The sequence below is a fragment of the Microtus oregoni genome, unplaced genomic scaffold (assembly GCF_018167655.1).
Source record: "Microtus oregoni isolate MIOR12 unplaced genomic scaffold, Mior012 000046F_ref0000063, whole genome shotgun sequence".
In the NCBI taxonomy this organism is placed as follows: Eukaryota; Metazoa; Chordata; class Mammalia; order Rodentia; family Cricetidae; genus Microtus; species Microtus oregoni.
Window position 1 is genome coordinate 11,464,033 of NW_024543220.1, and position 14,667 is coordinate 11,478,699.

At 45.3% G+C, this 14,667-nt stretch overlaps 1 protein-coding gene across 2 annotated transcripts; it reads right to left on the minus strand.

Moving 5' to 3' along the window:
* Positions 1-1,508: 1,508 nt before the first annotated feature.
* Positions 1,509-13,181, minus strand: LOC121435311 (H-2 class II histocompatibility antigen, E-S beta chain-like). 2 transcript variants are annotated; one of them, XM_041634553.1, is made up of 6 exons: positions 13,086-13,181; positions 12,726-12,995; positions 3,327-3,608; positions 2,542-2,652; positions 2,149-2,172; positions 1,509-1,907 (listed from the first exon to the last, which is right to left on the minus strand). In XM_041634553.1, the coding sequence occupies exons 2-6, from the start codon at positions 12,985-12,987 to the stop codon at positions 1,894-1,896; spliced, it is 693 nt and encodes a 230-aa protein (XP_041490487.1). In that variant the 5' UTR covers positions 12,988-12,995; positions 13,086-13,181; the 3' UTR covers positions 1,509-1,893. The 2 variants fall into 2 exon arrangements, with proteins under 2 accessions (XP_041490487.1, XP_041490486.1); XM_041634552.1 differs by lacking the exon at positions 13,086-13,181 and having other exon boundaries at positions 12,726-13,038.
* Positions 13,182-14,667: the final 1,486 nt, after the last annotated feature.

Consider the following 14,667-nt stretch of genomic DNA (forward strand, 5'->3'; position numbering starts at 1 on the left):
TTCTGCACAGTAATCAACAGAGAATAAATATCAATGTGTTTATTGAAATGGACGCATACAGCAGCAGTCACAGCTCTGTCAGTGACCTGACCTCAGGGCACCCAAGACCACAGAAAGAGCCAGGCCTGGAGTCATGTGACCTGGAATCCCATTGCCTGGGAGGCAGAGACAGGAAGATCAACCAATGTCCTCCAGGTTCAGCCAGAGACACTGCCTCAAAAAGGAAGTTCCTCCGGAAGACACAGGTGTGAGTCTCCAGCTCCACATGCATGTTCACACATGACCACTAACAGAGAATGTACTGTCTTGGTTGGGGTTTACTGTTGCTGTGAAGAGACACCGTGACCACAACAACTCTTACAAAGAAAACATTTAACTGAGGGGGTCATTTATGCTTTCAGAGGTTCAGTCCACTACGATCACGAAGGGGAGAATGGTGGGGTGCAGGCAGACACGGTGCTGGAGCTGAGGGTGCTGCATCTTGCAGGCAAGAGGAAGTGGCTGACTGTCACACTGAGTGATGCTTGAGAAAAAGACCCCCAAGCCTGCCCCACCGTGACACAACGGAAGGTGTGGCCCAGGTTACAGGTGTGTCCTCCAGCCTCAGGGTCTGGATTAAAAACAAGTGTCACCCAGCCTCCTCCAGCAAGACCACAGTTCCTCCAACAAAGCCTCCCCGCATATTAATGCCACTCCCTATAAGCTTATGGGGGCCAAATTCATTCAAACTACCACACACACACAGACACACACACACACACACACACACACACTCAGAGAGAGAGAGAGAAGAAAATAGGTAACTATGTTTTAGCTTTCTGTAGAAACAGTCTTTAAACTACACATTTGCCCCCTTTTTACATCAATTTTAAAATTTCCATTTAAAAATGTGTGTCTGTCTGTCTAGGAGGACACCTTTGAAAATTTGTTTCTCTCATCTTGGTGTGGCTCCAGGAGTCTGACTCAGATCGCTTGGATGCACGGCAAACACTTCCATCCACGGAGCCATCTCCTTGCTCCTCATAGGTTTATTTGCTCTAGAAATTTCTCTAGGAAATATTTTTGTCAGGGGCTTACTGACCAGCATATTGACCTGTGAAAGCATCACTTTGTTTGCTGCTTAGTTTCTTCAAACCTGATTAAATTGCTACAGTTAATTTTTTTATGTGTGGAGACCAGCGAGAAACCTCAGGTATCTGGAGACTGGCTCCTCAGGTGGAACCCGACAGCAGAACCTTCCAGATTCTCAGCCAATGCAAGGGCCTTTCTAATCCCACCCACAGAGGGAAGGATGGGGCTGGTGCCACTCAGAGCATCGCCCTGACTCTGTCCTCGCCAGGCTGTGACAAGGGTCACGGCCACATCTCCCTCCTCCACTACAGCTCTCACGGATTCCCTTCTTATGTGCTTAAATGGCTTCTGCTATATTGAGTATATGTTGTCTTTTCAAATTCAATTCAATTAAAAAATATTCTAATTAACAAGTAATGTATAACACTGAATTTATTTCTTATACAAAATTTGCCATGTGTATCACGCACGAACTGTTTTACAGTGGATCATTCCTTTCTCTTTGAGTTTCTTCTCCTCCAAAATCCATGAAGCAGGTGATTTTCATCCTTGTTTGTGAAAAATGAAAGAATTCATCATGGCAGCAGCCTGGCTCAGAAGCTCCAGACAAAGGGCAGGGGACAAAATGGAAAGACTTCTGTCCCAGGGCTGCAGGCCGAGGCAGGGGTTGTGTCATCAGGGAGGACAGATCTGCAGGGCCCAGAGCCAGAAGGAGCCAGGTCCTGGAAAAAAAACTGTCAGTGGAGGAACTTGAGCCAGGCAGGACATGATTTCATGACGTGGAGACAGGAGAGTTCATTCCTTCAGCCTTGTCAGCTCACTTCAGCTCAGGAGTCCTGCAGAGCACAGGGAACAGTGGAGTTTCCAGACCTAATTTTGCAGTGGCTTCTCTCCTCCCTCAGGCCTCCCTGACTGCAGGACAGTGAGCAGAGAGAACTTCTTGAGCTTCAGAGCACAGGCCTTCAGTAAGTGCGGGAAACAAGGCTCAGTGTCCTGGGATCTATATCTTCCCCTGTGTGTCTGCCTGGTGTCCCTCACACCACAGCCCACACTGTAGGGAAGATTGAAAGGTGTTACCTGTTGGCTGGAGTCCAGACTGTCCTAGAGAAGAGAATAAAATAGACATTAAGTGCATGCAGGCAGATCTGTCCCCCTCCTCCCACACGAACATAGTCTCTGAGATTCCTCTGGCACCAATGCCCACAGCATCCAGGGCAGAGGGGAGTGTGGACAGACAGAGGGACTCAAAGTCCCAGTCACACAGCAGCCGAGTGGCTCTTCCTCCATTCTTCCTCTGTTCTGACCTCTCAAGTCAGAATCCCATTAAATTCCCCATCCCCATTTGTCACCATGCTTTAGTATCTACAGACTGTTGGGTTCAGAGATAACTGAAACCTGAGACACCCTGAGAACAAAGTCATGTCTCTTCTCTGAAATGCCATGAGTCTTGGCCCCCACCAGGCTCCTTACCTTTCTGGTTCCTGAAGTAGGTGAACAGTCCCAGCCCGAGGAAGAGCAGACCCAGCATGAAGCCCCCGACTCCACTCAGCATCTTCTTCTGTGCAGATGAGGACTGAGCCCCTGAGGAGGAAGCCGGGTTTAGAGGTTTTCACCCCAAATCCTGTTTCCCTCTTGGGGCCCCTAGAGTCAGAGCTTTAAGACCAAGGAAGAAGCCTGTTCAAGGGGAGCTGTACTTGAACACCCTGCTGATGTTTGGAAGCAATCAAACAACAAGAGGTTCATAGCATGAAGAGACTTAATATGACACCCTGAGCTGAGCTGACAGGAAGCCTCTGAGCTCTGAGGCTGCACAGTCCTGAGGCTGACAGAGCTAAACAAAGGCAGTGCTGAGACTGGACGTCCCTGAGGTCAGCCATGAACCTGCGCTGCTCCTTGTCCATCATCTCCATGAGCAGCAACAGAAACACAACCCAGCCAGAGGCGGAGGCTGCAGCCAGGGCCAAGTAGGTCCTTGATCCGGTGATGTCACTGAAAGCTCAGGAGAGTGTGTGGGGGCATAACTGTTTCCCAGGGGCAAAGGTGCTCGTAGAAGATCACACACCTACCCCTGTGAGCCATGATGAAGGGACAGCACAGAACCATTGGAAATAGTGTGTGGGAAAAGAGAGCTGATGGGTAGGGGTAAGACCCGCCCTATAGGTGGCGGGTTCGCACAGTTAGAGCTGACAGGCAGGGGTAAGCCACGCCCCTCCCGGGTGGGCGGGGATTCTCAGGGTCAGGAGCTTCCCACTCACTCCACTCCACTGTGACAGGGCTGGTCAGGCTGGGATGCTCCACCTGGCAGGTGTAAACCTCTCCACTCTGAGGAACCGTCTCCAGCATCACCAGGGTCTGGAAGGTCCAGTCTCCATTCCGGATCAGGCCCGTGGTCACGACCCGAGTCTTCTCCTCCTGGCCATTCCGGAACCATCTGATTTCAATCTGGCTGGGGTAGAAGCCTCTCACAGAGCATACCAGGAGGTTGTGGTGCTCCTGGGGCTCTGTCTTTGTGGGATACACAGTTACCACAGGCTCAACTAGAGGAGAAGGGGAGGTGAGAACAGGTCATGAGGGCAGAGCTGTCCCCCCAGGTTGGCTGTGTCTGCCTCCACCCACCCAGGCTGAGGTCCAGGCAGGCAGGACTCAGAGTCTAACACAGTTGTCTGGACTTAGTGTCTGTTTTCTCACGTTAGCTATCAGCGCCACTCTGTGGAGGAATCCCCAGCTGCAGGTGGATTCCCTGGTAGGGAAAGAAAAGCTTATCCCCCAGCTGTTGCAATTTCTCCATCAGCTAAGTACATAAGTTGTGTCTCTGGGTTCTGTCTCTTCTGGTGTCTAGAGGGCAGCAGTTCTGTGTGCGAGGCAGGAAGTCTTACTGAGAACTCTTTCTCATCTCCCTTTGCAGGACTCTGAATAAATCAACTTTACCACATCTGAGGTCAGTGTTCCCCTATGTGTGTCACCCAGGGAGCTGCTGTCTCCTCAGCAGGGGCCGTCAGTGTGTGAGCTGCAGGGTTTACAGACTGTGCTGCAGTCTCCTCAGCAGGGGCCGTCAGTGTGTGAGCTGCAGGGTTTAGGGACTGTGCTGCAGTCTCCTCAGCAGGGGCCGTCAGTGTGTGAGCTGCAGGGTTTAGGGACTGTGCTGCAGTCTCCTCAGCAGGGGCCGTCAGTGTGTGAGCTGCAGGGTTTAGTGCTGCAGTCTCCTCAGCAGGGCCCGTCAGTGTGTGAGCTGCAGGGTTTAGGGACTGTGCAGCTGTCTCCTCAGCAGGGGCCGTCAGTATGTGAGCTGCAGGGTTTAGGGACTGTGCTGCAGTCTCCTCAGCAGGGGCCGTCAGTGTGTGAGCTGCAGGGTTTAGGGACTGTGCTGCAGTCTCCTCAGCAGGGGCCGTCAGTGTGTGAGCTGCAGGGTTTAGGGACTGTGCTGCAGTCTGCACCCGGACCCCTGCAGAGCAGTGGGCATGCAGCAGAAGGTGGTGCTGGAGTGAATTCTCTCTGAATTGAAGGAGCCAGGCCTTTTCTCTTACTGTTTTGTCTAGACGACACAGTGTAACAGCCGTGAGGATACATTACAATACATCCTCATGGAAGCTCACTGTAAACTCCCTCTATCCCGTAAATGTAGTTCAAAGAAGCCTTCATGGGGGCGGAAGGCGGCCGGAACACCGGGCCGGGCGGCGGAAGGCGGCCGGAGGACGCCCAGCACAGCCGGCGGGGACCAACTGGGACAGGCTGGAACTGGCGGGGACCAGAGCGGCAGCAGAGGACACAGGCTGCTGGTGGCGGGAACCATCCCAGCAGCAGAAGCAGGCTGCAGGGACTGCGTGAAACACCGAGAACAGATCGCCCCACTACAATTAAACCAAAGAGGTAGGCATTCGGTTAGGGAGGTCCCTGGCAGAGGAGGAGCCGGGTCCTATTCTTGAAGACCCTTCTGAGGGGTGAGAGGGATCTTGGCCCCCCGGCAGGAACCAGGAAACAGAGCAAGGGCATTTTGTAAGAGGAGCCCCTGGCCAGCAGGGAAACCTAAACCAGTTTTAACAGACCCCTTAGATAGCATCGATAGGAGGAGATGGGCAGGCGTCAAGGAAAGAATTCACCCAATAATCTGAAAATCAGCATGAAAACACCAGAACCCAATGATCTTACAACAGAAGGTCTCCAACACCCTAACACAGAAGAAGTGGAAAAAATTGACTTTTTGAAAGCAGTAGAGTCCCTTAAACAACATGTGAAAAATGCCCTTATAGAAATGGATGAGAAGTATAACCAAAAATTTGAAGAAATGAGTAAATATGTACATAATACCCTGGGAAACCAAGAAAGAACGATCAAACAGGTAATGGAAACAGTTCAAGAATTGAAAACTGAAATGGAAGCAAGGAAGAAAACACAAACTGAGGACCAGCTGGATATGGAAAATCTAGGTCAACGAGCACAGCCTACAGAAACAAGCATAATCAATAGAATACAAGAAATAGAAGAAAGAATCTCAGATTCTGAGGACACCATAGAGAAAATAAACACTCTGATCAAAGAAAACTGCAAAGCCAACAAATTCTCATCACAAAACATTCAGGAATTATGGGACACAATAAAAAGACCAAATATAAGAATAATAGGAATAGAAGAAGGAGAAGAGTCACAGCTCAAAGGCCCAGAAAATATTTTGAACAAAATTATGGAAGAAAACTTTCCAAACTTAAAGAAAGATATTCCTTTGAATATTCAAGAAGCATACAGAACACCGAACAGACTGGATCAAAGGAAAACATCCCCTCGCCATATAATAATCAAAACACAAAATATACAGGTTAAAGAAAGAATACTAAGAGCTGCAAAGGAAAAAGGCCAAGTAACTTATAAAGGTAAACCGATCAGACTTACACCTGATTTCTCTATGGAAACAATGAAAGCCAGAAGGTCCTGGATAGAAGTACTGCAGAAGCTAAGAGACCATGGATGCAAGCCCAGACTACTATACCCAGCCAAGCTTTCGTTCACTATAAATGGAGAAACCAAGACATTCCAGGATAAGAACAAATTTAAGCAATACGTAGCCACGAATCCAGCCCTACAGAAAGTAATAGAAGGAAAACCGCAACCCAAGGAATCCAACATTGCCAACACTGCCTACAATAACTCAGGCATCTAGCGACCCTTCACTAGCACAAGTCAAAGAAGGGAGACACACAAATTCTACTTCCAAAAACAACAAGAATATCCGGCATGAACAACCACTGGTCATTAATATCACTTAATATTAATGGTCTCAACTCACCTATAAAAAGCCACAGGCTAAGAGATTGGATACGAAAACAGGATCCAACATTCTGCTGTTTGCAAGAAACACATCTCAACCACAAAGACAGGCATCTACTCAGAGTAAAGGGTTGGGAAAAGGTCTTTCAAGCAAATGGTCCTAAGAAAAAAGCAGGTGTGGCCATATTAATTTCTAACAAAACTGACTTCAAACTAAAATCAATCAGAAGAGATCGAGATGGACACTTTATACTCATAACAGGAACAATTTGTCAGGATGATGTCTCAATCCTGAATATTTATGCCCCTGATATAAAAGCACCCATGTATGTAAAAGAAATATTACTAAAACTCAAGGCAGATATCAAACCACACACACACTAGTAGTAGGAGACTTCAATACACCTCTCTCAGCAATGGACAGGTCAATCAGACAGAAACCTAATAGAGAAGTAAGAGAACTACTGGAGGTAATGAAGCAAATGGACTTAACAGACATCTATAGAACATTCCACCCAAATAGGAAAGAATATACCTTCTTCTCTGCAGCCCATGGAACCTTCTCGAAAATTGACCACATACTCGGAAACAAAGGAAACCTCCATAGATACAAAAAAATATCAGTGTCCACCTGCGTCTTATCAGATCACCACGGATTAAAGTTAGAATTCAACAACAATCCTACCTCCAGAAAGCCGACAAACTCATGGAAACTGAACAGTCAACTACTGAACCACACCTGGGTTAAGGAAGAAATCAAGAAGGAAATTAAAGTCTTCCTGGAATTCAATGAAAATAGAGAAACAACATACTAAAACCTATGGGACACTATGAAAGCAGTGCTAAGAGGAAAGTTCATAGCACTAAGTGCCCACTTAAAGAAAACAGAGAAAGCATACATCGGAGACTTAACAGCACACCTAAAAGCTTTAGAAAAAAAAGAAGCAGACACGCCCAGGAGGAGCAGAAGACTGGAAATAATCAAACTGAGGGCGGAAATCAACAAAATAGAAACGCAGAAAACAGTCCAAAGAATCAATGAAACAAAAAGTTGGTTCTTGGAGAAAATCAACAAGATTGACAAACCCCTATCCAAACTAATTAAACGACAGAGAGAGAACACGCAAATAAATAAGATCAGAAATGAAAAGGGGGACATAACCACAGACACAGAGGAAATTCAGAGACTCATTAGATCTTACTACAAAAGCCTGTATGCCGCAAAACTAGAAAATGCAAAAGAAATGGACATGTTTTTAGATAAGTGCCACATACCAAAGCTAAACCAAAACCAGGTGAACGATCTAAATAGACCTGTTAGTCGTGAAGAACTAGAAACCGTTATTAAAAATCTACCTTCCAAAAAAAGCCCAGGACCAGATGGTTTCAACGCAGAATTCTACCAGAACTTCCAAGAAGAGCTAATACCTATACTCCTTAATGTATTTCACAATATAGAAACAGAAGAGTCATTGCCAAATTCCTTTTATGAAGCTACAGTTACCCTGATACCAAAACCACACAAAGACCCAACCAAGAAAGAAAATTACAGGCCTATCTCACTCATGAATATCGACGCAAAAATTCTCAATAAAATACTGGCAAACTGAATCCAAGAACACATTAGAAAAATTATCCATTATGATCAAGTAGGCTTCATCCCAGAGATGCAGGGCTGGTTCAACATACGCAAATCTATCAATGTAATCCAGCATATAAATCAACTGAAAGAAAAAAACCATATGATCATTTCATTAGATGCTGAAAAAGCATTTGACAAAATTCAACACCCCTTTATGATAAAAGTCTTGGAGAGATTAGGGATACAAGGGTCATACCTAAATATAATAAAAGCTATTTACAGCAAGCCGTCAGCTAACATTAAATTAAATGGAGAAAAACTCAAAGCCATCCCACTAAAATCAGGAACACGACAAGGATGTCCACTCTCTCCATACCTCTTCAATATAGTGCTTGAAGTTCTAGCAATAGCAATAAGACAACATAAAGGGATCAAGGGGATTCGTATCGGAAAAGAAGAAGTTAAGCTCTCGTTATTTGCAGATGATATGATAGTATACATAAGCGACCCCAAAAACTCTACCAAAGAACTCCTACAGCTGATAAACACCTTTAGTAATGTGGCAGGATACAAGATCAACTCCAAAAAATCAGTGGCCTTCCTATACACTAAGGATAAGGAAACAGAGAGGGAAATTAGAGAAGCATCACCTTTCACGATAGCCACAAATAGCATAAAATATCTTGGGGTAACTCTGACCAAGGATGTGAAAGATCTATTTGACAAGAACTTTAAGTCTTTGAAGAAAGAAATTGAAGAGGACACCAGAAAATGGAAAGATCTTCCTTGCTCCTGGATTGGGAGGATCAACATAGTAAAAATGGCAATTCTACCAAAAGCAATCTATAGATTCAATGCAATCCCCATCAAGATCCCATCAAAATTCTTCACAGATCTGGAGAAGACAATAATCAACTTTATATGGAAAAACAAAAAACCCAGGATAGCCAAAACAATCTTATACAACAAAGGAGCGTCTGGAGGCATTACCATCCCTGACTTCAAACTCTACTACAGAGCTACAGTATTGAAAACAGCTTGGTATTGGCATAAAAACAGAGAAGTCGACCAATGGAATCGAATAGAAGACCCTGACATTAACCCACAAACCTATGAACACCTGATTTTTGATAAAAGAGCTAAAAGTATACAATGGAAAAAAGAGAGCATCTTCAACAAATTGTGCTGGCAAAACTGGATGTCAACCTGTAGAAGAATGAAAATAGATCCATATCTATCACCATGCACAAAACTCAAGTCCAAATGGATTAAAGACCTCAATATCAGTCTGAACACACTAAACCTGATAGAAGAGAAAGTGGGAAGTACTCTACAACACATGGGCACAGGAGACCACTTCTTACATACAACCCCAGCAGCACAGACATTAAGGACCTCATTGAATAAATGGGACCTCCTGAGACTGAGAAGCTTCTGTAAAGCAAAGGACACTGTCGCTAAGACACAAAGGCAACCCACTAACTGGGAGAAGATCTTCACCAACCCGCAACTGACAAAGGTCTGATCTCCAAAATATATAAAGAACTCAAGAAACTAGACTGTAAAAGGCTAACCAACCCAATTATAAAATGGGGCATTGAGCTGAACAGAGAATTCTCAACAGAAGAACTTCAAATGGCCAAAAGACACTTAAGGTCATGCTCAACTTCCTTAGCGATCAGGGAAATGCAGATCAAGACAACTTTAAGATACCATCTTACACCTGTCAGAATGGCGAAAATCAAAAACACCAATGATAGCCTTTGTTGGAGAGGTTGTGGAGAAAGGGGTACACTCATCCATTGCTGGTGGGAATGCAAACTTGTGCAACCACTTTGGAAAGCAGTGTGGCGGTTTCTCAGGAAATTTGGGATCAACTTACCCCTGGACCCCGCAATACCACTCTTGGGAATATACCCAAGAGAGGCCTTATCATACAACAAAAGTATATGCTCTACTATGTTCATAGCAGCATTGTTTGTCATAGCCAGAACCTGGAAACAACCTAGATGCCCTTCAATGGAAGAATGGATGAAGAAAGTATGGAATATATACATATTAGAGTATTATTCAGCAGTAAGAAACAAGGACTTCTTGAATTTTGCATACAAATGGATGGAAATAGAAAACACTATCCTGAGTGAGGTAAGCCAGACACAAAAAGAGGAACATGGGATGTACTCACTCATATTTGGTTTCTAGCCATAAACCAAGGACATTGAGCCTATAATTAGTGATCCTAGAGAAGCTAAATAAGGAGAACCCAAAGAAAAACATATAGGCATCCTCCTGAATATTAACCTTCAGCAAGCGATGAAAGGAGACAGAGACAGAGACCCACATTGGAGCACAGGACTGAATTCTCAAGGTCCAAATCAGGAGCAGAAGGAGAGAGAGAACGAGCAAGGAACTCAGGACCATGAGGGGTGCACCCACACACTGAGACAATGGGGATGTTCTACTGGGAACTCACCAAGACCAGCTGGCCTGGGTCTGGAAAAGCCTGGGATAAAACCGGACTCTCTGAACATAACGGACAATGAGGACTACTGAGAACTCAAGAACAATGGCACTGGGTTTCTGATCCTACTGCACGTACTGGCTTTGTGGGAGCCCAGGCAGTTTGGATGCTCAACTTACTAGACCTGGATGGAGGTGGGGGGTTCCTTGGACTTCCCACAGGACAGGGAACCCTGATTGCTTTTCGGGCTGAGGGGGGGGGACTTAATTAGGGGAGGGGGAGGGAAATGGGAGGCGGTGGCTGGGAAGAGACAGAAATCTTTAATAAATAAATAAATTAAAAAAAAAGAAACTAAGGGCTAGAAATGTAAAAAAAAAAAAAAAGAAGCCTTCATGGTTAGTTCAGGATATAAGAGCTAGCTACAAATATGCTTAAGCTGCTATAAGAATTCCTACAGCCCGTAGCCTTTAAATTACCCACCCACTTGGGCCTGGCCTCTTATCCTGTTTATGCTGAGGTAAAGCATGGGTCTGGCCTCTCTTTTCCGGCTGTGGCATTTTGGTTGCTGTCTCCCATTCCAGCAGAGGATTGGGACTTGTGAGTCTACCCCTAAATAAATGACCCTCTGTTATTCTCAATTCTGAGCTGGTGTGGGATTTCCTTTAAGGGCCCTTCTTCATTGGCGCCCCACATGGATTCAGACTCCACTCCTAACAGGTGGATGGCCTGAGGACCTAACCAGTCAACAGCCCAGAAAGTCTCCCAACCCTGCCCGCCTGGCTTGCTAATACCTAAGCAGTTTTTTGTAGAAATCCCCGCCACCGTGGTGCTAACTACGAGTGGTGACTTGGAAATTTCCCAAGCACATACATGCCCCCACCCTTCACCCCCTCTGCTGCATTCCTGGCCACAGCATCTCTTGTGCAGCTTCTGGTTTGTGCTCCCTGCCCATGAGTTCTGGGCTTCTTGTTCCATGTATTGAATTGATTTAATTGCTTTTAATTTGTCAAGCAAAGCATATTTCTCAGGATTTAACCAGCACCAAGGCGGGACACTAAAGCCGCTGAGGGCCGTTCCTATCGCCAATGGCTGCATCGCTGCTAGCCGTGACTCCGCAACCACGACACCTGCTGGATTTCGTGTAGGCGTCCTTCTTCATTAAGCTATTGGTCATACAGTATTACAAATAATAAAGTTTCTGTGTGGTTATTTTGGGTCTGAGATGCCAGGGACAAACAAACAGCCTCCCTCTAAAGATAACTATGCCCAAATTCCCAAATATTGTTTATAATTTTTTACATTTAAAGGGGGATATGCTATAGAGATGAATACTTTACATTGGTATGGATCTTGCTTTACTGATAAAATTTAAGGTCAATTTTGTTATATGCATATTTCTGCTTTTGATGTATTGTGTTTGTGCAGCTCATTTAAATATGTAATGTATAATTAAGAAATATAGGATAATAGATAATTATCTATAATATTTAAACTTGTAGTTAGGTTAGTTAGGTTTTCTAGATATATAGAGATTATATTTCAGATGTATAGTTATTCTTCAAGCCTTTCAAAGACTAACAGAATATGATATTTAAATGTTTTAAGCACTTAGCTCTTTTCATAACAATGAGACACATATGCTCCTGGAAGTCTTTGATGGAGTTGAAGAAAGATAATTATAATTATAAAAGATAGATTAGATATAAAACTTTCGACTCACAACATAGGATAGATGATAGAGTATTTTCCTTAATTTGCCAAATGTAAATGGACTAAATATTGGAACTATAAGTCTTGCTTGATAACTGTTTTGTTGTATGTAATCTTGCTATGTTAAAATTAAATCCCTCCTTTTTATTTAGGCAGAAAAGGGGATGTGATGTGGGATTACGCTCTGCATGCTGTGAATGTTTTATTGCCATAGGTTTATAAAGAAGCTTCTCTTGGTCAGTGGCTTAACAGAGTAAAGGCAGGCAGAAAATCCTAACAGAGATGAAGAGAAAGAGTAGGCGGAGTCAAAGAGACACCACATAGTCGCCTTCCTCCTAACCCTCCTACTTAAGCCTAGATTAATTATCTTTGATACAGTTTTCACCGCACTTCACTGTCCTGGGCAGTCTTGACGTTCTTCTCATAGCTGGGGAGGAGAACAGAGTTAACAGTGCAGAAGCTCCTGCTGAGAAACGAGTTCTGTTCCGGGCTCCTGAACACACACACACACACACACACACACACACACACACACACACACGCACGCACGCACGCACGCACGCACGCACTCATGCATCTTCCCACGGATTCCTCACAGTCCCCCCTCCCCGCCGTTTCCAGCCTCTCCCCCTCACATCTCACCTCTCCGCTGCTCAGTGAAGCTCTCCAAAATCCGGTAGTTGTATCTGCAGTACGTGTCCACCCCGGCCCGTGCATCCTCCAGGAGCTCCTTCCGGCTGTTCCAGTTCTCGGCCTCCAGCTCCCCCATCTTGGTCACAGCAAGGTACTTGCCCACATCACTGTCAAAGCGCACGTTTTCCTCTTGGTTGTAGAAGTATCTGTCCAAAAGCCACACGCGCTGTGTCCCATTGTAGAAATGACACTCGTGTTTAACTTGCGCCATGAACCGAGCTGTGGAGACAGGAATGATCTTCATTTCAGACCCAGGCTTGCCCCGGCCCACCTCTGATGTCACCACAACCCACAGGCAGAAGGACACACAGCCCTGCTCAAGTAGTTGACAAGGGTGTAAACAAAGAGAGATGGAGAAACCCTGGGGAAAATTCTCCCATTCATAGAAGAAGCAGCACAATCCTCTCTTTATAGCCTCCTGCTTGCTCTCCCCCTCTCCCTCCTTCCCTTCCTCCCTCCTCCCTCTCTCCTTCCCCCTTCCTTCCTTCCTTCCTTCCTTTTTTTCTTCCTTTACATCCTACATCAGTTTCCCCTCCCTCCTCTCCTCTCAGTCCCTCCCCTGCCCTCCTTATCAACTCCTCCAGTTTCTCTTCAGAAAAGAGCAGGATCCCATGAATATCAACCAAACAGTGCAGACTGAGTTTACCACATCCAGACTTAGCAGGAGAGCAGGTGCCCACACTTCTTTTTAGCCCTCATCTATGACCTCCAGATCGTGAGAGGAAGCAGAGGTTGACTGGATGTTTTATCTCCCATGGTATTTTTTTTATTATTAAAAATAGACTTTTTTAACACAGTATTTTCTGATCACAGTTTTCCTTCCCTCTCTCCCTCAGCTCCCACAGATCTTCCCCACCTCTCCACCCACCCAAATCCGTAATCTTTTTTTTCTTTCTCCCACTAGAAAAATCAGGCAACTAAGATGAAAGGGAAAATTAGTGTAAAACAACACACACATTCACACTCACACACATTCACACTCACAGGAATAAAACAAAAGCCAGAAAACCTTAAACCATAATATATGAGCAAACACCTGTATGGTAAGATAGAGAGGAGAGAGAGAGAGAGAGAGAGAGAGAGAGAGAGAGTCCAAGAATACAGAGCCTGCTCTTAAGTGTGGTTTATACAGCCAGTGAGACTTTTAGTTTTTGTGATTGTGATATAATTGTATCATTAACAACACCCCCAGCCTTCCTATATATCCCTCCTTGCTCTCTTTCAAATTCATGGCCTCTTTTGTTATTAATGGTTACATACATATATGCATATACTTATACTTTCCTAAATACATGAACACACCCTTCTCATCTGCATAATGTTACTTGAATGTATGTTTTCAGGGCTGACCATCTGGGACTGGATAAGCAGTTGGTGTGCTCCTCCCTGGGGAAGACTATTTCTCACACCCCAGCACTCCACTGTTGTCCATAGTTCCTGCCTAGGGCTCCAGCCTCTGGGCTTCCCTGTCACACACACTTGGTCAAGGCAATTGTCCCCTGCTCAGTTAGGGCTGGATGCTGCTGGTGGTCCCAGGACTCCAAAAAAATGTCCCATTTGGGAATAAACTTGAGAACAGAACAATCCTGTCACAGACCATGTAGGAAGGACTGGAGTTGGTGTCTGAATCAGGTCACCTCCCCAAATATCAGCACCCAATAGATGTATTTGGGCCAGCCGGTGTGCCCTTCTCTGATCCCACAGCTGCCCCACATGGAGCTAAGCAGGAAGCCAGCACTCACCACTCAGAAGACACCACTCCTTTTATTCCTTGTTCTCTTGATTCTCCCATAAACACAGCAGAAAGAACAGGAAATCTCCCTCAGTGCTGACCTGTACTGACCCAGGGGATCCACAGAGGGAAAACAGACGCTGCCCCCTCCTCTTTGGA